This window comes from Propithecus coquereli, unplaced genomic scaffold (assembly GCF_000956105.1).
Source record: "Propithecus coquereli isolate 6110/MARCELLA unplaced genomic scaffold, Pcoq_1.0 Scaffold148, whole genome shotgun sequence".
Lineage (NCBI taxonomy): Eukaryota > Metazoa > Chordata > Mammalia > Primates > Indriidae > Propithecus > Propithecus coquereli.
Window position 1 is genome coordinate 4,643,109 of NW_012139191.1, and position 27,417 is coordinate 4,670,525.

The 27,417-nt window shown below is 43.1% G+C and overlaps 1 protein-coding gene across 1 annotated transcript in view; it reads right to left on the minus strand.

Annotated features, from left to right (window-relative positions):
• DSCAM (Down syndrome cell adhesion molecule) overlaps positions 1–27,320 on the minus strand; it is an 834,101-nt gene extending 806,781 nt beyond the window's left edge. Inside the window, exon 1 of the mRNA XM_012640078.1 lies at positions 27,258–27,320. Coding sequence (XP_012495532.1) covers positions 27,258–27,300 — 43 coding nt within the window. The 5' untranslated portion in view covers positions 27,301–27,320. The remainder of the gene's footprint in view (positions 1–27,257) is intronic.
• Positions 27,321–27,417: the final 97 nt, after the last annotated feature.

Consider the following 27,417-nt stretch of genomic DNA (forward strand, 5'->3'; position numbering starts at 1 on the left):
AAGGCAGGCTCCTACCTCACAGACACGCAGGGACCTATTCAGCAACTATAAGCAAGGGTAGGTCCCTTTGTCTCCCAGGATAAAGCTGGCACCAAGCTCTGCTGGAAAAATTAAAAGACAAAATTTTCCAACACTAATCAAATCTCTTCCGTGTAATGAGCACTGATGACTTCTGGGGCAGCTGTGATCCTGCCCTTTTTCCAAATGAAATCCTGAGAAAGTGTTAAACAGTAACAGTGCGACCAACATCCAGGGGATACTCCATCCTTTTTTCAAGGTATTTTTACATGCATTATGGCCATTTGATTGGATGTTTACAGTAACTTCATGAGGCAGACATGGCAGGAAACATGAGCCAGATTTTAGACATTTGAGTTGGTAATATTGTTCCCGGAGTCAGATGATCTGGATTCAAACTGAACATCCACCCCTAGTGACCCTGAGCAATTTTCTCAACCTTCTGTGACTTGGTTTCCCTGTCTGTAAAGGAAGAGAGGATTGCTATGAGAATTTAATGTGATAATCCAAGATCTCAGTACAGTGCCCGGCGGTTATCACCAAAGACGAGGCAACTTGGCTGAGATCCCAAAGTCTGAGATACAACCAAAAATAGAAGCCACAGCTCCAAATTCTAGGCTAGCACCTTTTCCCATCTACCGCAGAAACAAAGTCAAAACAGAAAAAAAAAAGTTTTATTAAAGAGTGAGGGTCTGTGTTAAATGTGTTTATTATTTGTACCCCCATAATATCCTGAATTTTTTTTAAAAAAATGCTCTTAATACTTTAAAAAAATAAAATAAAATAAATGAAAGCCATAAAGGAGATATCTCAAATCAGTGGGGATAGAAAGAAGGTGTTATTTAATAACCATATGAAAAATACAGAATTGGAGCCATTGCTTGCACTACAGATGAGGACAATTTTCAAATGGATTAGAGTTCTCAGTACAAAACACAAAGCCATATCACAAAATGACAGTGGGGATAGTCTTTCTAACTCTGTCTCAAACTCCAGAAGCAATAAAAGGAAAGACGGATACATGGAACCACAATTTAAAAATATATACATATTTATTTCCCAGATGAAAAGTCAATCTCCCTAATATATAAAGGGAGCTATAACTGTACAGCAAATTGATCACACAACCATACAGACAGAAAAATTAGTTTAAGTAACATGGGATACAGTATTCTGCCTGCACATCCTTCATGGAATATATTTCAAGGACAAAATAAACTATAAAGAAATCTTTAAATAAATAAAGGAAAGCTAACGTGCTGCAGAAAGAGGAGTAGTGTGATTTGAAGCTTGGGCAAAGGCTCAAAAAAGGTCACCGTTTGTCCTTTAGTTCTGTCCTGACCCACATGGGGATGAATTTGAGACTTCAAGATGCTCGACGCCCTTCCGATCTCCCAAATAAAAAGAGGAGGGTGGCAGATTGTCTGCATAAAAAAGGTACGATAACAGGAGGAAAGAAATTTGTCATGATCTGCTGTAGAAACCCTCCCCATCCTCCCAGGAACCAAAGTCCCAGCCCAAGGGACTACATTTTATTATTATTCAAGCAACACTACAGGGTTGTCTTCAGTATGAATCTATTTTCCTTTGAGTCTTGAGACTATATGCCCATATTTATTTTTCACACACCCAAATAATATTTCTGAGGGTTTCAACAGATTAAATTTTCCCAGGATATAACTAGAATACACCCGGGAGAAAAAAAAAAATTAAAAACAAAACCCTACACATCCCTTCCAGCTCTTGCTTCTGTTTGAACTTCTCTGTATTTAATGCTAAACCTTGGAGGTGGATTTCATAGCCTTCAAAATCACTGCATTCACCTATTCAATAGGCGAGGAATGAAATCTCCTATGGCCAAATAATGAGTTATTCTTATTTAAAGATATGCAGTCAATTAGATTTTTTTTTCTTTTTTGGTGCCAACAATTAGAAATACATACTTCCTGTTTCTAAGCAATTTCAGGTTTAATTAGGATTCTCTAAGCCCCATTTGTCTTAACAATTTGACAGCTCTGGCTTCCCCTTCCACACCCACACTTTTCCTTTTTTACACTCTTCCCCTCTTACAGTATTTTATTCCGTATAAATGCCAGCAGGGAAGAGGAAGCAAGCGTAAGTGCAAATCAGATCACTGTTTCTTCCCTGGAACACGCCGCTTTCAAGGCACCTATGATAAAAGGTTATTTCCCCTTGACTGACAATTATCTCTAAGCTAATTATTAAAGTGTCTTATTAAAATGTGCATGTTTGAGGGACTTCCGAGGGAGGTAGCGATGAAATCCCCTGAAAGAAGAATATGACATCACAGGGGTAACATGCAGGAGAGCACCCTGTGTGTCCATCTAAATTAGTTTTATCATCCATAACAAGTGTTTAAAAAGCAGAAAAGCAAGCGTGATGCATAATGCATTGTGTCATGATGCATAATAATTAGGCCTGTTCCCCGCCACCCTCTCTCCCAAGACTTAAAAATCTCTCCGAGTAAGCATTTTGTTCTAAAGGATTTGACAAAAATGCCATTTAGGGACTTTCAAATTTACAGCTAGGCAATTTGTCATCATTTATACGAGAGGGAAGAAGGTAAAAGGAATATAACGGTTCATCACTCCACAAACCTCCTGGCGACGAAAACTCTCTGGACCTCTCGGTGGTGAAGGGCGCCAGCCCATCCCTGCAGGACTGCCTGGACCTAGAGCCGCCCCACTCGATACACTGTTTTCTTTTTTTAAAAAAGTGACATCACAGAAGACATTTATCCCATGCTTAACCATGAGCAGATCTAAGAGGACAACTAAATTTAGATAAGGACTAAAACACGGCTGAACCAAAAAAGGAAAGATGATCCTCGAAATGAGATGTTGTTACCTTAAAATGACTGCATGATTATTTTACAAAAAAGAGCTTTTTCTAGATTTAAAATAAAACTTCGTGGCCAGGCGTGGTGGCTCACACCTGTAAACCCAGCACTCTGGGAGGCCAAGGTGGGAGGATCCCTTGAGCTTAGGAGTTCAAGACCAGCCTAAACAAGAGCGAGACCCCATCTCTAAGTTAAAAAGAAAACAATAAAAATAAAAAAATAAAATAAAACTTCGATCTGAAGTCCAAATGTAGCATTCCCTGTTGAAGAAAGACAAGAACCAGGCTCCGAGATCCGAGAAGCCATGCAGGGAGGGTGCTTTTCCACCCGTGCACCCCTTCAGCCATCTGAGGACCCTCAGTGTGCTGGGCTCTGCCGTGGCCCAGGGCTATTCACCCAAGAAACCTACCTCAGAGCAGAAGGCTGATTATTTTAGGCCTGGTTAGAAAGGGTTAATGTAAACGATTTAATGATTGAATGATTAATGGAGTCCAAAAGGCAGACTCAAATGACCAGAAAAATTCTCTTTCACCTAATTTAACATTTTACCATAATTGAACACAGATCGCCTCCAACTATGGCTCTGTGCTGGGCTACGCTCAGGGAGGGGAACTTTCTGGCCCTGTGTGAATCTCTCCCAGATGATGAGGACAGTCTCTGTCATCAAAATATCTTCTTGGACTTTCTCAGTCCCAGAGAAAAAAGCAAGGAATAAACATAATGGTTGCGTATATTTTTCCAACTGCAGGCATATTTAGCATTCATTAACCATGCATTTAGGAACATAGTGCTGCTGCCATGTAATTACTAATCCTCACAAACTTCTAGGATAAAGAACCCATCTCAGTGTACCAAGGAGATCTTCGTGTGCCAAGCTGTTAGGATAGATCATGAAATCTAGCATGTGCACATTGATCTGCATTGACTTATACCCTAGCTTCTAATTTATTCTAATGTCCTTCACATTTATACATTCAGCACGATGGAAGCCGTCCAGAGCTGGGAGACAGGTCAGCTTGGTTTGAGTTCTAGCTGCATGCAAATCACATCGTGTCTTACTAAAGAAGTCACTTTACATCTTTGATCCTTACTTCTCTCTCGTCCTTCACACAGAAGAGTCTGACAGGCGGCTACCGAAGTCCCTTCCACCTCTAACTGCTCGTGGTTCTAGGACTCTGAGTCCGGGTGTCATCGTCAGGAAAGGGGTGAGGTAGGAAGGTGACAATTTGTGCAGGAAAATAACGTGTGTTGGGACATATAAATAAAGGCCCCCTGCAGGTGACCAGAAATATAAAAGGCACTTGGGTAAAAGATTAGGGCCATAAATGTATATTAAGGAAAAAAAAAAAACCAAAAACATTATCTTGAAGTTGAACATACAACCATGAGAAAAGACAAAGAAAGGAAAAACAACAGAGGAAATTGGAAGAGTTCACCACGTCCCGAGACCGACTCCATTCAGAATTTATGCCCACGTGAATATCAGAGCTCATAGGTTTGCAGATTAACATTAATTTCCTTATTGAGCAATGGCTTCTCTAGGGCATAATAATAGGTTATATTTTATTATGCCTATAACTTAGTAAATTGCTTTAAGATACACTATAATAATCGAGTACAGCAAGAATTTTTGCCCCAACATGGCAAACATGTCTACCCTAATTCCTTGAATCATCTTCACTGTTTCGATTTTGTCAAATTTTCTTTTCCAACTTTTCATAACCCAAGAGTTAGGAAATTTTCAATTTTATCTGTTTAGCTCTGTTGCACACAACTTTTCTCCAAGAGTCTTTGAAAGCTTCACTGCAGCCTGAATGTTGTTCCTCAGTCTCCTACAGAGCCATAGGTCAGTCCCCAGATTTATGTGCATGCACCCAAGCATGTACATGTACACACACACACACACACACACGCCACCAACATCCAGCCCACTTCTGGAAGTACTGATGCACATTCCACAGGATTCTGCTGAAACCACTTCTCTTCCACTGAAGCCTTTCCTGACTTCAGCTCACAAAGCTTCCTCCTGTAACCAGCTCTATGAACAAATTTCAACGACTGCAATGCTTTTTTATAATCCTCTCCCTTAACTAACAACTTGACCTTTTGAGTTATTTCCCAGAAATGGCGGATTTTCTGTAAGACAGAGGAATTGAGATTCCCAGGACCCCTGGGCAGACTTCCTGATGCCCCAACTCACCATCCCTCAGTGACCTGCCCCATGCACTACTCCTTAACTTCCCCACAACCTCCCCATCCAGTAGTTTAGCTCCTAGTTAATTTCCGCTCTCCAAAAAGCCCAGACTCTCCTTTAGTCTGGGAGATGGATTTGAGGCAGCTTTTCCCATTCTCCTGACCGGACATCTTTTTCCACTAAAAAATTCCTTTCTTCTCTGGCAATCTTTGTTGTCTCAATATTTGCATCTTTGTATGGTGAGCAACTGGACCTAGGCTGAAACCTTCCTGTGGTTTCGATAACATTCCTTCCTCTATTTTTAAATTAATATCTTTTCTGAACCAGCAGCAGCTCGTTTTTTAATCTAACTAAATTAGATTACTCACATGATCTCCTTATCTTATTAGTTCATAATACCATGATTTTTTAAAAAAATTATCTGTTGTACTTGTCTATGTCATGATTTCCCAATGAAATAGCCAATTCAGGAATCATATTTATACTTATTCCATACTCCCAATGCACATAAAATAAGCCAGTAAATATTTTCAGGCTAATCAGGAAACACTTTCCTTCTAAGAAAGTCCACTGGTGAGTTTATGTTGGTTTCATGATTAGTCGTTAATAATATTACTAACATTCTGCATCACGATCAGCCACTTAATACAATGCCAGTTCGTCACAATCTGCACTTCGTAGAGATGTGGATATACAGTATCTATACCTTTACTTATCATAATTTTTAATTTTGAACTACATCTCTGTATCAGTAAGTAAATAGCAAAGGACTTTAACATAAACTTCTCATAAGAAATAATGTGCAATCAAGGATATCCAAATTGAGTGTGTGTGTATGAGTAAGCGTGCAAGGTGAGGAGAGAAAGGAAGGGAGACAGGGAGGCCAGAAAGAGATAAACCACAAAGGAAACCAGTAAGTTCCACAACAACAACAACACAAGACCACAATTGTGAAATATGAACTGAGTTGTCAATTATTTTGAAGTTGGATTCTGATAAATCTAAATTAAACTTGTTTTAAGAACAGACTTTAGAAACTCACAACATGGAATAAATTTTTTAACTTACAATTTTGTAAACCTACTGTACATTTCTATACAGCACAGTCTATAAATAACGGAAAATGGATACATCACGCGATGACATTTTAAACAGGTACATCCAAAGGTTAATATAATTACATTACATGACAAAAAGTATAAATATTCATACCTGTGCTTAATCCTTCCTTTTCTGGTGAATACAGAATGCAAACTAGTACATACTAAAAAGAACCAAAATTCAGCTCAATTATCTGTAAAATAATAGATGGCAACTGTTAAAGTGAAACCTAACCTACACTTAGTCTGTCAGTATTAAAGTTTTCTATGCTTTAGTATCAAGAGAAATATAAAACCCAAAGGAATTAAAATTTTCTGTTATTAGTTAATTAAGTTGATCACCCCTTCAGGGTGCACCCTCTGATCTATACATATTTCAATCCAGTCAGTTTGCAGCATCTCTTAAGTTATGCTGGGATAACAAACTTTTAGAATGAGTCTCACCAGGTACTATAAGCTCCTCTTAGTGACTCCACTCTGGCATACAGTGAACAGGGAGGCAATTTCATAGAGTCTCAAAAAAAAGAAAAAAGTTTCAAGTAAGCAGTATTGGCGGGAATTAAGCATGTAAGGCTGCAGACCTATCCATGCCTTTAGTTTAGCAGTAAATTCACACAGTAAGCAGCTCCCACGGGCACAATCTAGTCCTGCCTTTACTAGCGGCCAAGCCTGGATCAGCCCCACTGAGCGCCGCCCTCTCCCCGACCTCACCCCTCTGTGGGTACCGCCATTGCCACTGGCCTAGTGGCAGGTCATCTCTGTCCCAATTCAGTTACCCTCCCACCAATTCTCTATGCTCTGCAAAGTGTCCCACACACCAAAACCAAAACACCTCACTGATTGTCCAAATGTGGATTGTGACTTTAGCACATAAACCTTCACTGACGTTCCATTGAAATTTGAATTCAAATCCTTCCATCATCTGCTCCCTATCGCATGTTCAGGTGTATCTTCCACCACGACTTTGTCCAGAAGCAGAAGAGAACATGTCTCTCCCTCCACACCTGGAACTTCCCTCTTTCTCACCTTTTCTCCTGCCAACACTTTTACTGCCCATCTTTCCCAATCTAAATGAGCACACCCTTAAAAGCCAAGTTTTAATGTCCCTTCTCTTTGAAGTCCTTTTTAAACAGGCTAATCAGAAGTCATTTTCCTCTTCCAAGAAACACTGCAGAACTTTCTCTGCATGTCCAGCATGGCAGTCTACCATGTACACTCTTTTTGTAGTTGTGAGCACACCCTACCTTCCTTGAGATGTTGCTGTGACCTATAAAAGGGGGAATGGTCTCGTTTCTTGCAAAGTCCTTGGTATACTGGTTTTCATTTATTTATTCATTCAATAAATGTTTATGTAGCAACCTGTGTGTCCCAAAGTATATATAACATTTCTGAAACCACATAGATATTCAGCAAAGATTTTTTCATGTAAGGTGTTTTTATTGTTACATTTCCATAGGTAGGTTGGAGTTGTGTACTCTAGAGCACAATGCTGCTGACTTTTCAATTAATATGCATGTCCAGACCTTCCACATGAAAAACTATTGACACACAGAGAGACACTGTCACTTCATCATAAAAAAATGGCATTGGGCCCCTAAGAGCCGTATCCCTCTAACCAGCACTCATTGGTTTCATAATTCAATCAGCAAATACTTACTGAGCACCTGCAGCCTATCAGTAACTCTTCTAGGTGACCGTAATACACAGGTGGGAACAACAGACAAGGTCTGGGCCTCTCCATCTGGGACAGACACATGATGAACAATCAACCAACCGTGCTATTCCAGGAACTCACAACTACTAAGGAGAAACATGACGCATGGAAAGGAGAAACAGAATTACCAAGGAGGTCACTTTATTTTAGATCAGGTGGTCAGGGGAGGCCTCTCTCAGGAGGTGATGTTTGAACACAGAACCGAAGGACGTGTAGCAGCACATCGTGGAAAGGCAGGGTGGCCCATTCCAGGCAGAAAAGGAGGAAGTGAAGTGTTGCTGAGATGAGGACAAGGTCAGAAAGTTGGAGAAACACCCAGAAGGCCAGTGTGGCTAAAGTGGAGGCGGTGAAGGGTGGCAAGCCAAAGCCAGGCCGTGGATGGTGTTTTAGGTATGGTGGGGAATGCTGTATTTACTTTTGGGATGAAGGGACACCCTTACAGGCTTCGAGGAGTGGAGCGATAGGATCTGACGTACATGTTAGGCAGATCCCTGGGGCTACTGCGTGGAAATCAGACTGTGTGCCGGCAGACTATTGCAACAGTCCAGACAAGGAGAAAGAACAGCCTGAATTGGGATAGAAGTGGAAGAAACAGATTCTGAAAGTAGAGTTTTTAGGACGTGCTAGTAGTCTGCATACATGATGTGAAGGACAGGGAGGAATTAAGGACAACTCCAAAGTTTTTGTCCTGAGCTGCGAGTGAAGAGTGATGCTCAACTTGCATGACAAAATAGGAGATAGCAGTGGGTACAGGGAGAAAAATCCAGGAGTTCTGTTTTAATATATAGGTTAATATTTGAGATGCACGTAAGTTTTCTAAGGGGAGATGCTGAGAAGCCAGTTGGATTTGAGGATCTGAATTTGAGCTGAGAGGAGAAGTCACGGATGGAGACGTGAACGTGGCAGTCAGGAGCATACAGATGGCCTTTAACACATTGGCCCAAATTGAACCATGCAGAGAGCAAGTACAGGGGGGACAGACACGGGGAGGGCAAGGAGAGGAGAGGAAAGGAGAAGGGGGCTGAAAAGTGAGCTCTCGGTGTTGCAATATTTAGAGTCTGACCAGAGGGGAGAAGTTAGCAAAAGAAGCTGAAAATGAGAAGCCAGTGAAGCACCTGGAAACCCAAGGGGCTCAGCATCCAGGATCCACGCCAAGGGGCTTGCGGGGGAAGAGTGACCTGCTGTGTCACAGCTGCTGAGAGGCCCAACAAGATGAAGACTAGAAACATGGAAGTCATCGGTGATACTGACAAAAGCAGATTCAACAGAGCAGTGAGGAAGACTCTGACTGGGGTGTGTTCAGAGAGACTGGAAGAGGAGGACGTAAACTGTGTTAAGAACAGCTCTGCCCAAAATGTGCACAGACCAGCCACTTGTTTCTCATCTACAATGAGGCAAACGTAGAAACTGTGGTCCCTGCAACATTCAAGGGTGTGATGATCAGTGGGCTCCATTCTCAGCGAGTGTGGACAACATTGAATATTGTTGAAACCACGTGGTGAAAAGCACGTGGAACAAGCTGTGTACCAGGCATGTACCGTGGGACCTCCCATCGATCTGCAGCAGATGGGAAATGGAAAAACCAACGGTTCGAGAGATAACTGTGTGCTAATATGCTGACCCAGAGGAGGGGGAAATAGAGGCTGAGATAATAAATGCAAGGGCAAAGTCCTTAAGTGGGTGGGAGGTGATGGCATTCTGGACATGGATGGAGGTCTCAGCCTTCTGCGGGAGCAAGGCCTGGGCTTGCATGGTCACCAGGAAGAAGGTGTGTACATAGGTCTTGTAGTGTAGAGCCTGAAGATTCAATGTTAAGTATTTCCTTGAATCAGGTAAAATTTGGAAGGGCCTCAAATACTAGTAGGGGAATTGCTAGTTCAACCCTACTACTCTGCTCCCCTGGAAGAGTCCCCCAGCCAAAGGACCCACCTATCACGAGGGCCAGACACAGTGCCTGAATCCATGAGTAGGGGGCTGCAATCCCCTGCTAGCCTGTGGAACTACCCAAACAAGCCACTCACATCCTCCCTCGGAAATGAGGGCACCCCGCCCTCTTGTCACTACAAAGCCTGCCTCCCTCAGTTCCTGGTCATTTACTCCGTCCCCATGTGGTCTGTGTGTTCCTCCTCCCCTGGCAGTGAGAACACCTGGCTGAATACTGCTGTCAGTTTCATCTGCCCAGTGGCAGGTGTTCCAACATCCCATAGCTGCACCCTCCCTCACCCGTGGGGTGAAGGAGGGCAATAAAATCAGGTGTAGATGCTTATAGTATGAAAAGTGAGAAAGAGAGAGAGAGAAAGAGAGAGTTGGAGGAAGGGCTAGTCCAAGGGGTTCATTTGATTCTTTTGTTCTCTCAGTAAATGAAATGAGGTCACTGGCTGGCAAAGGAAGGGGAGTTTGTGGCCTGGGAAGGTAAGAGGTGTGAAGTAGTCTTCCCAGAGAAGCAGGAAGCAACTAGGGCAGTGACGTGGGGTTGAGGGCTGAGCTAAGGGCCCGCTTGAGGTTTGTGGTCAGACCTAAAATGAGAGCAGTCAGAGAGGCATGGTGTCCAGTGTCCCTCCGGTCAAGCACAGCAGCTCTGATGCAGTGGCAGATGGGCTGGTGTATCCAAAAGTCTAAAGTCTCGTAGTCAAGGTCATTCAGGGTAGATGTGAGGCAGGTGACAGTGCCAGCCATCAAGTGATGGGCCAGACAGGATGTCAAATCACTACAGGTTGTGGTCATCTAGCGTTGTCCACTAAAATCTGCAGGGCTTGAGTTTTAGTCCAAATGCCACAGAAATGGATATGAAAAGATGGGGACACACGCTGCCATGCTGGGCAGTGGAGGTGAGCTGGTGCTCAGGGGTATGGGATAGGTAGCACACGCTTGGCAATGTTTTGGTGACTGGATATCCCATCTCAGCAATGACCTGAGATTCTAGAAATGCTGTGATGAAAACAAACACACCAACCCTGAGACTCCCAAACTGTTCCCACATTGCCACATCTTTCTAGCATCTTCCTTCAGGAAAACTTAAGAGAGCAGTGTTTGCTATCTGGCTCATCCCAGCTCTCTGGCATAACTTACATTCCCAGTTCCCCAGATAAGCACTGCCACTTAAAACAGTACATGTGCCCAGGAGCCAGCTGGACTAGCAGGAGCTCATTAATTGAGTATAGCCTGGAAGCCAAGTGCAGGCGTTCTGGAATTACACTGACCAGGTTCAAATCCTGCCTCCACCACTGGCTGGGTATCTGACTTTAGGAAAGTCATTACACCTTTGTAAGCCTTGAATTTCTCCACAAGTAAGACAAGAATACTACTAATAAGGATCTCAAAGACCTGAGTGGAGATTAAGTGGGATTACAAAATAAAGCACTTAGCACAGTTCCTGGCACATACAAAAAGCTCAATAAATATTGGCCATTACTAGAAGCAGGTACTTCCAACACTCCATAACACAGTGACTCTATAGACATGACCATAGCTATAAACCTCAGGTTGCTTATCAAGCAGAGAGGAAGCCAAATATCTTCACGTTTCTCTGCAGTGGAACCCTCTGTGGGATCCCTACCCAAGGTTTGTGCGATGGCTGGAATGAACGCAATCTTCATGACAGGACCCGCCGGGTGACCCAGGGCACGACTGCACCATGCGTGTACGGAGTACTGAGCAACACCACGTGTGTGCACAGTGCAGAGAGGCCACCCAGACAACAGACGAAGCTCCCCCACCTTGCAGCCATCAGCCAAGGGAAGTACGGGCCTTTCAAGCTGGGAGCACTGATAGAGCTGGGCTATTTTCATCACAACTGGACAACAAACACACTCCAAAGACGGCAAAGTTCCTTTCTCAGAAGAAATATGTCATGTAGGAGTAGTTACCTAAATGTCGGAGAAGAACAAGAATATCACGGTGGCGCGGCACACATGCACACCAGGCATGCAGGGGCACATATTATTCCCAATTATGATACAAGCGCTTTCAGTCCAGCTCAGTAAGTGAGAATGTCCAGGTAGCATTTTCTAAACTCTTCAAGATCGACGTCCCGTGGATAATTCAGTAAAATAATTCAGCTTCATTGAGACTCGGACTTGTAATAACAAAACTGACTTCCTTCTTTTTACATAAGAGCCCCAACTAATACAAAACTCACATCCAATTTCAGTCTTCAGTTAGCAATTTCAGAAAATATTTTGACTCCAGTATTTCGGCAGTGAGAAAATTGATGGTCACCTGAGCACAAATGAAATATAATGTACTTAAAGGCAGATGTACAATTTAATGCAAACACGAGAGGTGGGGAAAGAGCCCATGCTATAATGTAAACGTAATATAACTGTCATCCGGACTCCAGTTTTATTACTTTTTACTAACAGAACACAATGTCAGGAAATAGTTCCGCCACGACCGTGGATGAAAGTTAATTAACTGTCTCTTACCTAACTTAACTCAAGTAAGTGAATGCGTTGATGAGGAAAAGTAAATGAATTTCCTGTTCTTAGACACTGATTTTTGTAAGTCGATACTTTGCACTTGCCCCAAACAACTCTTCATTGCTCAGCTTTAAAGCAAATTTAACATAATCATTTTCAGTTTAAAAACTTCAAAGGAATAAATGGGGCTTTATTTTGAAGATTTGAGGAAGATTTAAAGCCTGCGACACCAGGCAACTTGGGCTCAAAGTGCTATTTTCCAAACAGGGGCTGATATTCAACACCTCCAAACCCTGGTTTCACAGTCTATAAAACTGAGATTAAAAATACTGACCCGTTTGGATAAACAGAGGCTTAGGTCTCCCTCTGCCGTTTAACAATCGTGGGACCACAAGCACATTGTTAATGCCACCTTCCTTATAATGGTGACAGTAACACCTACCTCCCAGCTTTGAGCATGGCAGGAAGTGCTATACACAAAACACTCAAAGCAGCACCTCACAGCGAGTAATAAATCATGAACACCAGCTATCGTCACCACCATCACCACTGCTGTAGCTACTAGTGTAAATCCTACAGCGATCCACGTGTCCGCACACTTCAGACGCTCCATAAATGCGAGTTTCCTTTCACCCTCACTCTTTTTTATGGGCAGAATCATAAAAAACATTTATTTCTTCAAAGAAAACCAAGAGATTTAAATTTCTACAAAGGAGACTGCACGATAGTGGGGGAGGGGGTGTGAAAATCTCTGTAGAAATTTACTCCCTGTGTTATCATTAGTTTTTTTTTTTGAGACAGAGTCTCACTCTGCTGCCTAGGCTAGAGTGCCATGGCGTGAGCCTAGCTCACAGCAACCTCAAACTCCTGGGCTCAAGCAATCCTCCTGCCCCAGCCTCCTGAGTAGCTGGGACTACAGGCATGCACCAGCATACTTGGCTAATTTTTTTTCCTATGTATTTTTAGTTGTTCAGCTAATTTCTTTCTATTTTTAGTAGAGACAAGGTCTCACTCTTGCTCAGGCTGGTCTTGAACTCCTGAGCTCAAACGATCCTCCCGCCTCGGCCTCCCTGAGCGATAGGATTACAGGGATGAGCCATTGTGCCTGGCCTTCATTAGTTCTTATGGCCGAGCGGTTCTTTGGATGAGGGTGGCAGGACCAGCCATGTACAGTATCATCATGTGGCCCACTCTTAAAGGAAAGAAAATAAAAGAGCCAGCCAGATCAAAACACATGCACAGTTTGACAGGAAAAAAACTATGCATATTCTAAATACTTCTGGTAACCAGACTCCCCCATTATACTAATGTAAAGGGGTGCAGAGAAAAATTCCCTCATTGCTCAGCGCGTCAAACCACACGATGAGCCATGGTAACCTCTTACCTTGTAGTAGAAGCCCACCAATACCAACACCACTGTCAATATTTTCCACTTAAGTTCTTTCCTGTGCATTCCCAACTTTCTTATATTAGAAAGCATTTCAGAAAAATTTTAATTTAACAAACCTCAAAATCACCCAGACTCAAGGACTCAGCATACAAAAGCAAACTTAAGCCATGGCATTAAAAAACAAAACAAAATAATGGAATATTTTTTAAGGAAACACAAACATGAAATCAACACAGACAACATCCCTCCTAGGGGCACCACATAAACAAGAGGCTTATACTCAGGTGACACTCAGAAGTGAGAGGAGTCTCCCAAAGAAAAAGGCCCAGGGACTCTGGAGCCATTACAGCTTTCTCTGCACACAGACGCTCTCTCCTCTCAAACCATTTCTCCACATCCAATGTCTTCAAATCATTAGTGCTTTCTAACTGAAGTTTCCATATTTCCCAGAGGCCTCTCCTGTCCACCCTGTACCCGAGAGAACAGGTCACAAAAACATTCCCTCTCTCTTTTGCCAGGCAACAAAGAGAATCTGCAGTGCTTTGAACATAGAAATCCACATCTATGGAAAAAACAGGCCTCCGTCAGCCTGCAGAACAGGGTGCTTCGGGCACAAGGCAACCAGGCGAGAGGAAATGCATTCAGAGAGGTTAGCACACAGGATTAATCAAATCATAATTTAATCATCTGATCAAATACGAATTAGCATAATCGCTTGAGGGGGAGATGGGTGGAGGAACCCAGGAACACCTTGAGCATCCGCGTTCTTAATGTGACCACAGAGGGAACACAGATTTGGCTTCTCTTTATTCATAAAAAAAGAAGAAAATAGCAAATAAAGGTTAATCAATGGCAAGCATTGTCAGCTATGATTTCAGCAGCCAAAGGAATTGCATCTGAGATTCAGAACATGTTCCTTCCTGCTCTCTCTCCAGGACCACTGGAAAATCCATAGGAAAAGCACAAAATTGATGTCATACTGCAGTAACCAGGCTTTAAACTATTTAAGTCAGGGTTCTCAACCTTGGCACAATTAACGTTTTGAACTGGATAATTCTTTGTCGTAGGGAGTTGTCCTGTGCATCATCGTTAAGAAATTGAGCAGCATCCGGGTACTCTCCCTCCACATGCCAGTAGCAACCTCCTATTCAGAGGTGGCAACCAAAAATGTCTCCAGACATTACCCAATGTCCCCTTGGGTGCAAAATTTCCCTCAGGTGAGAACCACTGATTTAACTGAAGAACGCAATTGGTCAGGAGCACACTTCTTTTAAAAGTAATCAAGCCTTGAAAATGGGAGGAATCTCTTTTATTCCCACCCACCAAAAATAATGAGCCTAAAACAATAGTTACCTGATCCCGTGAAATTTCCTTTATATCTTATGGCACTGTTTAGAGCTTTACAATAATCCATATGTTTATGTCTGTGCACTTCAAAAAATAATAACAAATTAAGTACCAGCCTCCTCCATTCCAAGATCTTTAATGAGGCACACCAGCCTTCCAGGGGCACCTTTGAATGGGGACACTCACAGGCTGAAAGAACACCATCCCTTGTTTTGCTTACAGACCTCAGCTTGCCCTGAGCAGGTAAGAGATGATAGCAATGCCTTCCACCTACCCACATGTGAGCAAACCACCAGTGACTTTAGAAATAAATAAAACCAGCAAAGGCCTCCAGACCCCAGGGAAATATAGCTCTCTTCTTGCACTCTCATGGAGTACACACAAGCTCTGATATTTGCTCCTGGTTTCTAAGGAGGGAGACAGAAAGGTGAAAACGATGAAGAGAGACGAAATGCAGATAGCTCCCCCATCTCTTGCAAATGCAGCAAATGCACCCCCCTTATAATAGACTCATTGCACCACCTGAACCTGCCTTGGCCACTAGTGAGGCTGGACCTGATAATATTCATTCTTACGGAGCCATGTTAGAAACTCCAGGGAAAAACACTCAACACTTATTACAGTATATAATATTTTCTACGGGTTAAAGTGATTTGCTCCAATAATAAATCTGAGTCATACAATCTCTCACTTGTATCTTTTGTAAAGAGAATGTTTCACCATTTATAATTACTCATGAGTCTAACACAGGTTATTAAATCTAATGATGGAAATATTTATGCCCTTTCCATGGGGGAGAGATGAGAAAAGATTGACCTACTCTACTACAAAATTTAAAAGAGAACAGTCTGTTCTGCACCATGTAGGCTGTGAAAACTCCAAATCAGAGAGGAATTGTGAGCTATTTTAAACTGGGATCTTCTTCTACAAACTCCCTTGGCAGGCAGAGCTTGTGACTTCTTAACATAAGCCCCCCACCCCCAGCCTTTTTTTAAAGGAACATAGGTATAGGAACCTATTATTGCAAAGAAGCAGACAGTCCACCCTAATTCCTACAGTGATGAGTAAGCAGAAACTGCATTTCTTCAGCCTACAATGGCTTTTATACCATTTTCTTCTAAAGCTAAAATTCAAAACAGCCACTCTGAAAGATAATTTCTATAATGAATCACAATAAAATCGCCAAAGGATTATAACATCAAACTTGTTTAAGATGCCTAGGAGGGAAAGTTATTTTTAATATTACCTAAAATAAGATCTCAGGACACCAGAAGATATTTTTAAGGCTCTGAATTTAGGCCTCTCTCCAGCACATATTCCAGTCTATTTTAGTTCAAAAATCAAGGACACAATGTTTTGAAAGGATTATTCTGCCACCAATAACTGCCCTCAATTTTATCATATACGTAACAAGGTCTAAAATGCAAATATGCCCTTATATGCCATTTCCCCTTTTTCTGACAACTTAGCATAATGACACGTACTTTGTACAATAAATACAGTCAACTAGTGATCATTTACTCAAATGAAAGAAGCAGAGGCCAAGAAAATTCAACAGAACAAATGACCCCAAAGCCCTTTAGATGTGGCTCTGGAATGAGCTTGTGCACTGATATTGGGAGGAAGGCATGTGCAGCATCACCAGGGTGGCATCAAAGCAAAACCTCCAGCTGCAAATAGATCATTCCCCCGTCCTATCTCACCCCATCCTCGCTCATCCCTTAAGCTTGTCCAGTAGAGTAATCCAAACGGTTTCCCACTGTCGATCTCTGGCTTGGAGGCATGCAGTTACGTTTAGGTTTCCAAGGGCTTCTCTGCTAGGATCCCAGCTGCTAGTGAAGAAGGGGTCAGTGCGAGAAATACAACGCAATCAAGTCCAGTGCTACCACGTTTATTGATAGATAGCATGTGCTCTGGTCTATCATGCTGTCAATAAACCTGGTATCGAATATGCTGAAACAAGAAGAAAAAATGGCATAGATGGATAGATAGACAATATATACAGATGATTCTCAAGCTACCAGCACCCACACTGGCAGTGCCCCAGCAGGATCGCACCTTCCTCTACTAAGAGTTTTTCCTGCTACCAACTCCCACCACCAAATCTCCCAAACCTGCCTAAATCCTATGGTAGTCAGTGAAGCCCCACCCCTGCATGTATACACCCCCCAATAAATCATCACCCAACACAGAGTTCCTCAACAGTGCCTGAAGATGTGCTTGGAACTCTACTGCATCTGCTTTCCAGCCAGCGTCTGCTCCTGTACCTCCATCTAAGACTGCGTAGCCTCTGTCCAAGCGTGTGTTTTTGCAAATGTGGATTATGGGTCATGTGGATCCAAACATCAAAAGGTATGTGTTCATAATGCAGACTCCTAGCCCATGCATACCCAGGGCTACAGAATCGGACTCTGGTGGCCAGAGCTGGGAATCTGCATGCCAAACTACGTAAACTATAACTTGGGGGACCCCAGAGGTGGTGGGGGAAAGATGACAAAGGCACACAGAATTAGAAACACTCGGGGAGCCTCTCAAACCACAGCCAGATGGAGATGCTGGCATCGGCATCTCCAGCTTCCACCGGGAAGCTCAGGAGGAAGAAATGCATCTTCTTCCTCCCTACTCCCTGACCCAGTGCACCTGGGCGCAGGGAACCAGCGTCCCTGATTTTTGCGTGGGAAGGCCCAGATTGAGGGACATTAGACAATACCCAGTTCCAGGTGTCAACAGACTGTGGTCTTCCTCCCTCACTCACACTGCTCTTATTCTGACATGGGGGTGCAGGGGTGTGTGTGGTTACGGGGCCGACGCAGCCTCTTCTTCCGTGTTCTTGGTCTTCCCACAAACATTTGCTTCCATGGCTCTGAGTGTCTGATCCTGCAGAAGGCCACAGCATGTTCTAACTCAGCGATAGGGAGACAGAGGTGTGGGGGAGAACGTGGGACCTCTTGTGCCTGTGAATAATACGGGGGGTGGGGAGTGTTGTGTTGGTGATACGAGTTTCCTACAAAACACAGATGAACCAACCACTGGTCAAAATTAATTACTCAAAACAAGTACCTAAATCACCTCTAGGTCAAAATTTTTCTCCCCAGATTTCTATAAAAATATCCAATCGAACCTATGCTAAAACAGTAGCCACCAAAGATTTAATAGCCATTGATTTTGGCGAGTCATAATACACGCACACGCATCTGGTAATTAACCATTCTATCCACCTTCTGCTGTCCTGCCAGGGTACCAGGCAGAGGCTGCTAACTTGGGTTGCCAACTTAAATAACTTGTGAAAGGAGAATCCTGTCCCTGAGAGAGCATTTCACATTTCTTGTGCATCTCCTTTCCCTAGCCAACAAAACAGACAAATGACTACCCTTCCCAGGCACTGGGAATGACGAGCTCCAGCAGGAGTGATAAAGTAGCTGCGGTGCCTTCTCCATGGTGTCAAATGGCCCGTTTTGCTGGTAGAGCCAGTTGTTGTCGTTGTTGGGTGTCTTCGGCTCATTTCTGAAGTCTCACAAGTAATATTACAAAGCATTGTTATTTCTACCCTGGAAGCTACACATCAGTTATTAAAAATGCTCCACAGCTGATAAATATTCTACAGAAATAAACACTGTAATTAAGCAGCCTGGGACTTGGGGTTTTCTGCGTCCCTATGGGAACCCAAGATCAAATCACTCCACAGTGGGGCTACTGTGGAAAGAAGAAATGAATCTTGACTTTCTCTCATGAGAGAAAGTATGTTTACTTAAAGTAAAAAGTTTCCACGATACAGCTCAGTCCTTTATACGGGGAAAAAAAGAAACAAAATTAAAGGGCACATAGAATGGCAGTGGTTCTAATTATCTTCATAACTGCGTTTGTCTTAGGATAAAAGCATAGAAACTTTCCCATCGTCCTGCAGTTCATGTCCCTGAGAAGAACCAATGCTCTGCTCCATATTAGGCAGAAGAATCATTTGTAAGTGTCTGCCCTGCAACCAGACATTGCAGATGGCATGGCTCTCCACTCTCCAGTGTGTGGCCTAGGCCACCTGACAGCAGCACCCCTTCCCCTGGGACCCACGCACACTGGTTCTAACACTGACTTAAACCTGGTCATCACAGTGACCCCACGAAGATGCAGAAGCCACTTTGGGACCCTGAGGTCATCCAAGTCATCACTCGGAGTGGTATCGCCATACTATGGTCTTGTAGAGGCATCCAATTGGGAGAGAGTTCAGGTATCTAGAAAGAACTGCAAACGGACTTTCACTTTATTATTCACAGTGGAAAAATTGTTTAAATTCTGTGGAAAACAGGCTTAAAACTGTTTCTTGTTTCTTCATGTTAATATTTAAAAAGTCAAGTCTCATATGAATCAAAATCAGTAATTAAATAGTTCAAATCTCTTTCCACCACTTTATCAGTATATACTCATTCCATAGTCTGGGGAGATTGGCTACAAAACAATCCATTTTATAGATGATTCTTCATATGATAAAAGGCAAATGTGTTACACAGCATCATATTCCGGGGCAGGTCAGGATATGACTTTTGTCCAGATTTTCAACCCATAAACCAGCAGTATTTGCATACAAATTCAATGATTCTACTGCTAATAGAAAATAAGGTCCCTTGGAACTGGTAAAACCAGAATGTTATAAGGAACAGATACAGTCCTAGGAGGGAAGATTGATTTCCCTTTTTAAAATTTTGAAAATTGTATTTATTTAAGGAAGCTGGAAAACATGAAGCTAAGTGAAATAAGCCAGACAATACCAGAAAAATACCCATGATTTCACTTACATATGCAATCTAAAAAACAACTATTGCATTTCTCAGAGCAAGCGTGTTCTTTTTCCCTTGTCCAGTAACATTTATGTCAGTCAAGCAGCCTGGGGTGGTATCGCCTGCCCCTTCCAGACTGACCAATTAGAAGTGCATATATTGCAATTTAAAACTGCAGAATTTAATAAAAGGTTAACATGGGGGGACCTGTGATAATCACAAGATCTTAAATTTGAACGCTTCTTTCAAAAACTGCACCACTCTAAACGTGAATGTGGATTTCGCCCTCCTACCATTCTGCTATTGAACATCTTCAAGAAAGGCAAAGCTTATTGCAGAAGAAATATTTCTCACACTGCTGCAAATTCAATGTCCTCCCTTCACCTCCAGTGCCCTGTTCAGACCCACTCAAGTCATTTCCAGATACATATATATTGGCTCCCCACTCCCATCTTCCCAAGCTTAACATGGACTTAAGCACTGAGAGTATTTCTAGAATATTCTGTTCAGAGTCCAAAAAGACTTCTCAATATGTCAAGGGTTCGTATGCCTTTTTTTCTCCTCCAAAATGCTGTAGAGTGCCAGGAAGTTAGGGGAAGCTAGCATTTAGTATGAAGGTGATCTCTTGCATTTTCAATTCTTTCTTTGACTGTCTTTGCCACTGCATTTAAAAAGGGCTTTCTATAAATAGGGCTGCTTGCTCCCTCTTAAATCTTACTCACTGTCTTCTGAGCAAAAAAATAACTTAACTAGGGATGCAGGCAAGATTCATTAATCCCTGTCATTCTGTCTCTCTGTGTAGTAGCCTCTTTCCTTCTTCTTATCTTGTCATATATCTTCTCAATCCCATTCATCCCCTCTCTGCTAAACCATGATATTTATTTATATAATCCAGGGGGCTTAAAGACCAAAAATTAATCCAATCGGATGATTTTTTAAAAAAATCACTATTGGTCATATAAAACAAATACAGATCTCCAAAAAATCAAAAGATCATAAATTTGTAAGCCGTAAGACATCAAACTTGATTCTTATTTTGAATAAAAACTGAGATTTTAGCAACGATAAAAACATATTCCTTTCATGTTACTTTGATGAAGGAAGGTACCAGCTTTTATATTAGATTCTGCTGCAAAATAAGAAGTAAAGATAACGACGTGAAACCCATAAATCCATGGGATGCGTTAAGAAAATAGTGGTGGGACTTTTTAAATACGATTAAGGCCTAAGAAACTGAGCTTTGTTTTGATGTCCTGGGTGGCTCTTTGATGAAGAAATGAATTCCCAGGAGCCCGTGGGGAAACCTCAATGTCGGTTTGATGTTTCTGGCTGGCTTTCAGAATGCGACAGGGCAATAAACACCGTATGGGAATTTTAAATCACACCACTTAGCAGCATACACTTGGGAACAAGGGGTCCAGCACACTGATGAAATTATTGTCTGTGACATGTGACCCACTCCACGTCAGGAAGAGCACCTAAAGCAATTATATCACTGCTGGGTGACCGTGATGAAGTCCCCCCCCCTCCATCATATATTCAAAATGTGATTCCCATTTGGAAAAGAGAAGAAAACGCCCCAAGCCACAAATATTTCTAGAAAATAAACGCTTCTACAGCCATGGAGTCAGTATGTTGGAGCAAGGTGGCTGGAGCAAAGGAATCCACATGGTCGCTTACGTAGGTTTATCACAAATGGCTTCTACACTAGAATTAGAGATTGGGGGCCAGAAGAGCAAACCCCACAAGGAAGGCTAAGATGGGAAGCTGGGAAGATAGAAGCAGAAGAGAGGCAGATAGGAGGGAGGACGGTAAGTTAAGGAGGGGAGAAGGCTCTGTCCCTCACTTTATCATTCTTTCATTCAATAGGGAACATATATTTCCACGTACTCCACACCATGTGCTCTGCTCTGTGCTAAGGACGTGCTCATTCCAGCATCGCATGCATCTACGTAGATGTTACTGTCTGGTGACAGAGGCAGTCGCTAGTCAAACAGGCACCAAATCAACATAGACTCACAGACTGCCACAGCCACCATCGAGGGAAAGCGAGGTTTTAGGGAAAGGGATAAGGGAAGGATCTAATTTTCAGGAGCAGGTCTCTGAATGCAGCCCTTCTGGACATCCTGCTCAGAAGCTATCTGGCCTCTGAACCAAAATCTGGTATCTGCACCTGCTGAGTGAGGGTTCCCTCCTGCCGCTTTGGTGGCCCTTGTGTCACCTGCAGAAAACATCCGTGTGCTCCACCCTCAGAATTCAGAACAGCACAGTGGATACACCGTGGGGCTGCTGCAATCTTCCCACTGCCTTATCTCAACCCACAGATTTGGCAAGGGAAATGCAACTTTGCATTTTCCTGCATTTTTCAAAACATTGAAGAAAAGAAGAAAAATATAGTTGGAGGAGGGGCGGCGAAAGATAACATGAGAATGTCTGAGCCCAGCTGTTTGGAGCATGAAGAGTTAACACCCAGTCCAGAGGAACAGGTGCTTTCCCATTTGCCTAGAGGAGAGGGAAGGGGGCTCCGGTCCCTGGAGCCTTGCCTGCAGGAGATTGATGGACTGCGGAGGAGCGGGCACGTCAGCATCACCCTGTCACCATCAGCAGGAGAAGCGGCGGCTCCTGGAATGACATTGGAAGGTCAGCCAATCAGGCGCGGAGCTGCTCCGGGAGCTGCCACCTCCAGACGCGCGCGCGCGCCACGCCGGGCTCCCTCGCCAGTTCGGAAGCGGGTATGCAAATGCACCCTCCGCGGACGCACCGGTCCTCTGCATCACCCCTTTTCCCTTTCTGGGCACCTTCTAGCTTTCCAAATACTGCTGTGAACATGCATGGTCCTCGGCTGTACGATTGAAAACAAAGGCTGCCGGACCCTGCCTGACCTGCCGTCGCCTGGGCATCGCTCCTGTTACCGAACTCCAGCTCCCGGAGTGCGGGCGCAGTGCACCCGAGAGTTCCCGGGGAGGCGCCCCAGGAAAGCCCCTGACACTGCGCGGAGCAGTCCTTGCTGGAGGCGGCCTCCTCTCCGGCTCTGCTGCGGGCTTGCTGCACGAGTCTTGTGAGGTTTGCCGCCCACTAGTGTCCTACGGCGGGGACACAACCGACATGCAGGTAGCAGCACCTCACTCGCTCCCAGCCTGACAGTGCGGTCGCCAAGGCCCAGCGTGCACTTCCGCGCAGCGGCCCAGAAAATGCCCAGACGCTCGTGAGCGTGGGCACACCCCAGGGTCCCCGCCGCTCTGGCGAGGTGGCCGGACGCGCACGAAAACCAAGCACAGGGGACTGCTCGTTTCTGAAAATGCTACTGAACGCTCCTCCTAATTCAAAACCTATCCTTTTTCACTACTATTAATTATGTATGAACCACATTCATAATTTCACCCGTAGAATTCAGCTAATTTCATGAAACCTCGATGCCATAGATTTCGTACATGTACTCACTTGAGAAATCCATCATTTTATTTTTCAAACCTAAATTTCCAATCTCATACGGTGATCATAGGTTTTCTTTATAAAATGACCTCCTCCTCCCCCGCTTTACATCGAGTTTCAACACGCATCGAATTGAATCTCTTTTTGAAATACTCAGTGCACCTCAGCGCAGACACATCAATGATAAAATAGTCTGCCAGCTACATGGAGGTCCAGGAATTGGAGATTTAAATTGGCAATTTTTTTCAGTCGAAATTAGTCCCCCTACCAGAATGCAGTATTACACTGCTTCTGCCCCATGACCCACCGATTCCCCAAGGCAGCAAACCGTGGTCACACCGGTGAGGCAAAGGAGAGAGTCACAAAGTGGAGAGGGATCGGCTGGCATTTATTAAATCTGCATGGCATTTTGTTTTCCTACAGAGGGCATCTTGTAGGGGCAGGCAGCTTGAGTTAAAAGGCCTAGGAATTGTAGATGAAACCTGAAAATCTGGGGTAGAATTTTAATCTGCTTAATAAAGATGTGGGAGGGAGAGAAGCCCTGAAATCATTCACCTAATAATATTTTTCCTTACATACATTACATTTATGTGAATTAAATAAAAATCCCCTTCAAAGCCCTCAAGGTGCGTTTGTACTCACGAAGCTCTGCTGCTGCATTTAAATAAAATATCAAGTGTGTACTTTGTAACTCCCTATCGAGCGAACCGATAGTGCCCAGAGGTGCCGCACGCCACCTTCGCTTTGATAAGCACATTCTCACTCCCATCACCCCACCCTCTGTAATCTCCACCTCGAGTGGGCCCCCTGAAATCGGATGCAGTAAAGCTCAAAATCCCACAGCTCAGGAAAAGACCATGTCAAGGATGTGTGTGTATAAAAACAGAGATGCTAGCAGACTAGCAAAAATATGTATAATACCTCTGCCAATTATTCACCATTCTGCTTAACTGAAGGCCCATCTATGCTTGTAACTAGAATGTTCCCTCTGGGGTTAAAACCAAGAGAAATTGTGATGAAACACAATGCAGTAGGATGCGTGAGCTGAGAAGACGCTGAGGGACGTGTGTGGGTGAGTGTCTGCACATATGTGTACCCCAGTTCCTTGCACTGTAACAGAAGCTCTTGTGTATTTCCAGAATGTTGCAGAACAAGTTGACTGCTTTAACACATGATTACTGCACCTTATCAGGTGAGGTCATTCATTCAAGGGTTTAACCCATGAAGGGACTGGTCCCTGACTTCTGTTTTTTTGCCCAAAATACTGTCTGCAGCCTGTCCAGCAACCACATTTTTATTAAGAAATAAATGTATATCCCATACATGCTCCTGTCTCCTGTAAAAATGCAGATATATTACAGGCTTATTTTATCAGCACCCCAAATATTAAACTACATAATCTTTTACAAATGAAAAAAATCTTTTTTATCATGTATGTAATGCATTTTGGTGGTTGAGGCCTAGCAGTAATCAGTTTAGGTATTAGAATTCATAAATCTTTTAATACACATTCAGAAATTTTTCAAAATTAAAGTAGACCAAAATATGACAGTTGTTGATAAAAAAAAAAATACTTCTCCATTTTTTTAAGTCACATTCAGATAGGTAGGGACCATTTACTTTCACATTTTTGAAATATGATCTTATGAACAGGCAGCGTTCAAACTGGACCCTTATTTTATTTTGACATGACTATAGATTTTATGATCTTTTTCACAATATGTAGTGAACATCATTCCTTAGAAAACTCTAAAGCTGGTTGCCCCCCAAAATGAAAGATCCCAAAGCTCTACAGTCAATCTTAAAAAAAAAAAAAAACAAAAAAACACTTGATCATATAAAGAGAGAGCCATTTTTATATAAGATAGTTCCACAGCTTCCTGGCAGATAGGATCAGAACACATAACACAACAATGTAAAATATTCATTTTCATGTACTAGTTATGTCTTATATTGTGTATTCTACCTATATTCATTACAGTAACAATGATGGTGATTAGCAATTGATTTTAAAAGTCTTGAACAGAAGATAACACTCACAGAACTCAATACATGTATGCCTACATGTTCGTTGCATGTATTTTCCATGTTGGAGAAGAATATTTGAGGCTTTATATAATTTTCTTACTAGGTATGATTTTTTCTATGATTATTTTAGTTAAAAAATATTGATTTAAAAAACCCAAACACATGTATAGCATCTCTGTATCAAAGAAAGATGATCATAAATTCTTCCATAATATTTTTGTCATACATAACTTACACCGTTAATAGATATTGGTTGACTGACAACCAGAAGCACAACCTCTTTCGTCATCCTGAAACACATGCTTCCCAATAGGGTAGAAATTTTGTTTCATCCTCTAACCCAGGCCTTTCCGAGGAGTCCAGAGATGTACGGCCTGACAGGCGAGACAGGCTTGTCACGGCTTTGTGGCTTAGGAACACATCTATGAGCATTTGTATGTTTCTTGTGAGGGCACATGAGCAGAACAGCAGAAAGGGCTGCCTTCCGACACAGCTCCACGTTCCCTAAAGCAGATCTTTCCCCCAAGGTAAATTCCCCAGCGGATGCAGGCCAGGTATAGTGCCCTCTGGGAAAGACGCGAGCCTTGTCAGAACTTGTTGCAATTCTTTCCTGCTAGGAAATCTCAAAATGAAAGTTTCAAACACTTTGCTTTAGGTTATATCAGAGAGCAAAGTGCCATTTGAATGTTAATTTGGGGAGTTCCTTGTTCCAACTCTACCTTTATCTTAGTCATCATTTTTTTAAAAATTTGACATTTATGCTTTTTTTTTCTGGCCTCTTGGCATGTTGATTCTTTAAGCAATATCTAGGTAAGCAAAGCAAATGCACTCCTATGCAGCCAGAGCTTCCCTGTGCATCTTCCAGGAGAATCTTAGAGCCTCCCTTTGCTTCTGGTATTTTCTCACAGAGCCAGATTTTCTCTCTTCTCCTCTCTTCCCTTCTCCTCTCTCCTCTCTCTCTCTCTCTCTCTCTCTCTCTCTCTCTCTCTCTCTCTCTGTGTCTTCTTCTCCCCCCTCCGTAGGGGATTCTGCTTAATGGTTTAATTTAAACTGTCAGCAGGTTATACATTGTATGCAGATATGTGTTCCAAAATTTGAAATGGGAATTTAAGCTGTAGCTATGTCCAATGATGACGATTTCCTCTCGTTCCCACATGAGAGGAAGCCATTCATACATGTAAGTTCATATTTACGTGTGACAGGTAACCTAAGGTGCAGTCTCACTTACTAACTGGGTCTGACTGAGTCAAGAGCAATAGCTTTCTAAATACCCAGGAAGAAAGCATTTCAAATTATAATATTGGCCAGGCATGAGGAGAGGAATGCTGTTTACAATATTCACTGATTTCATTTTTACAACTATACAGGTGTTTTTTTAAAAAAAATTTTGTCAACATTTCAGATGATGTAATGCTTATCAGTGCATATTTTTACATAAACGACCCGTGAGGAATATGTAGTACCAAGGGGGGGGGCGCATAGAAGGATAGATCTTTCTTAAAGCCTTCATTGCTGCTGGAGATAAATTGTAGTAGAATTAAAGTATATGTTTTAAAAGCTCCAAAATCTTTAAATCTGAAGGCAAATGTTCTTCATTGACCCCTGCACCTGCCTGCACTTGGCATGCCATATCCCTTTCCAGGTTGCAATAGGCAAAGTGGCGATCTTCCTGTCTCTCCTCCTGCCACCAAACCTGGTTTATTCTGAACGAGGCAGCTCTCCAGTACTGGAGTTAGGCTCTGAGCTGTCACTTGGCTAGGTAAGCTCCCTCAAATGATTACAGAGCAATTTCTCCCCCAGCCTCTCTTCGTTGCCACCTCTGCTCCCCGAAGAAATAAAAATAATATTGAAAAAATAAATGAAAGCAAGCAAATTTGAACACAGATGGGGGGCAATGGGAGAAGACTTTCCCCATGCATCCAGTCCCCCCAACCCCCGCCCCCGTGAATTATAAGAAATGAAATTCATCACAAACCGAAAGGCTCACCATTCGCGAAGCTCTGGAACAAGGAGAGAGCCAGTATCCACATGCCCCTGCCGCTCCCCGGCCTCCCGCGAGCGAGCGACGCGCCGGCCTCGCCCCCCGCGCTCCGCCCGGCCCGGCTCCGCTCGCCGCTCGGCACCTGCCCGGGGGCCGCCGCCCGCCC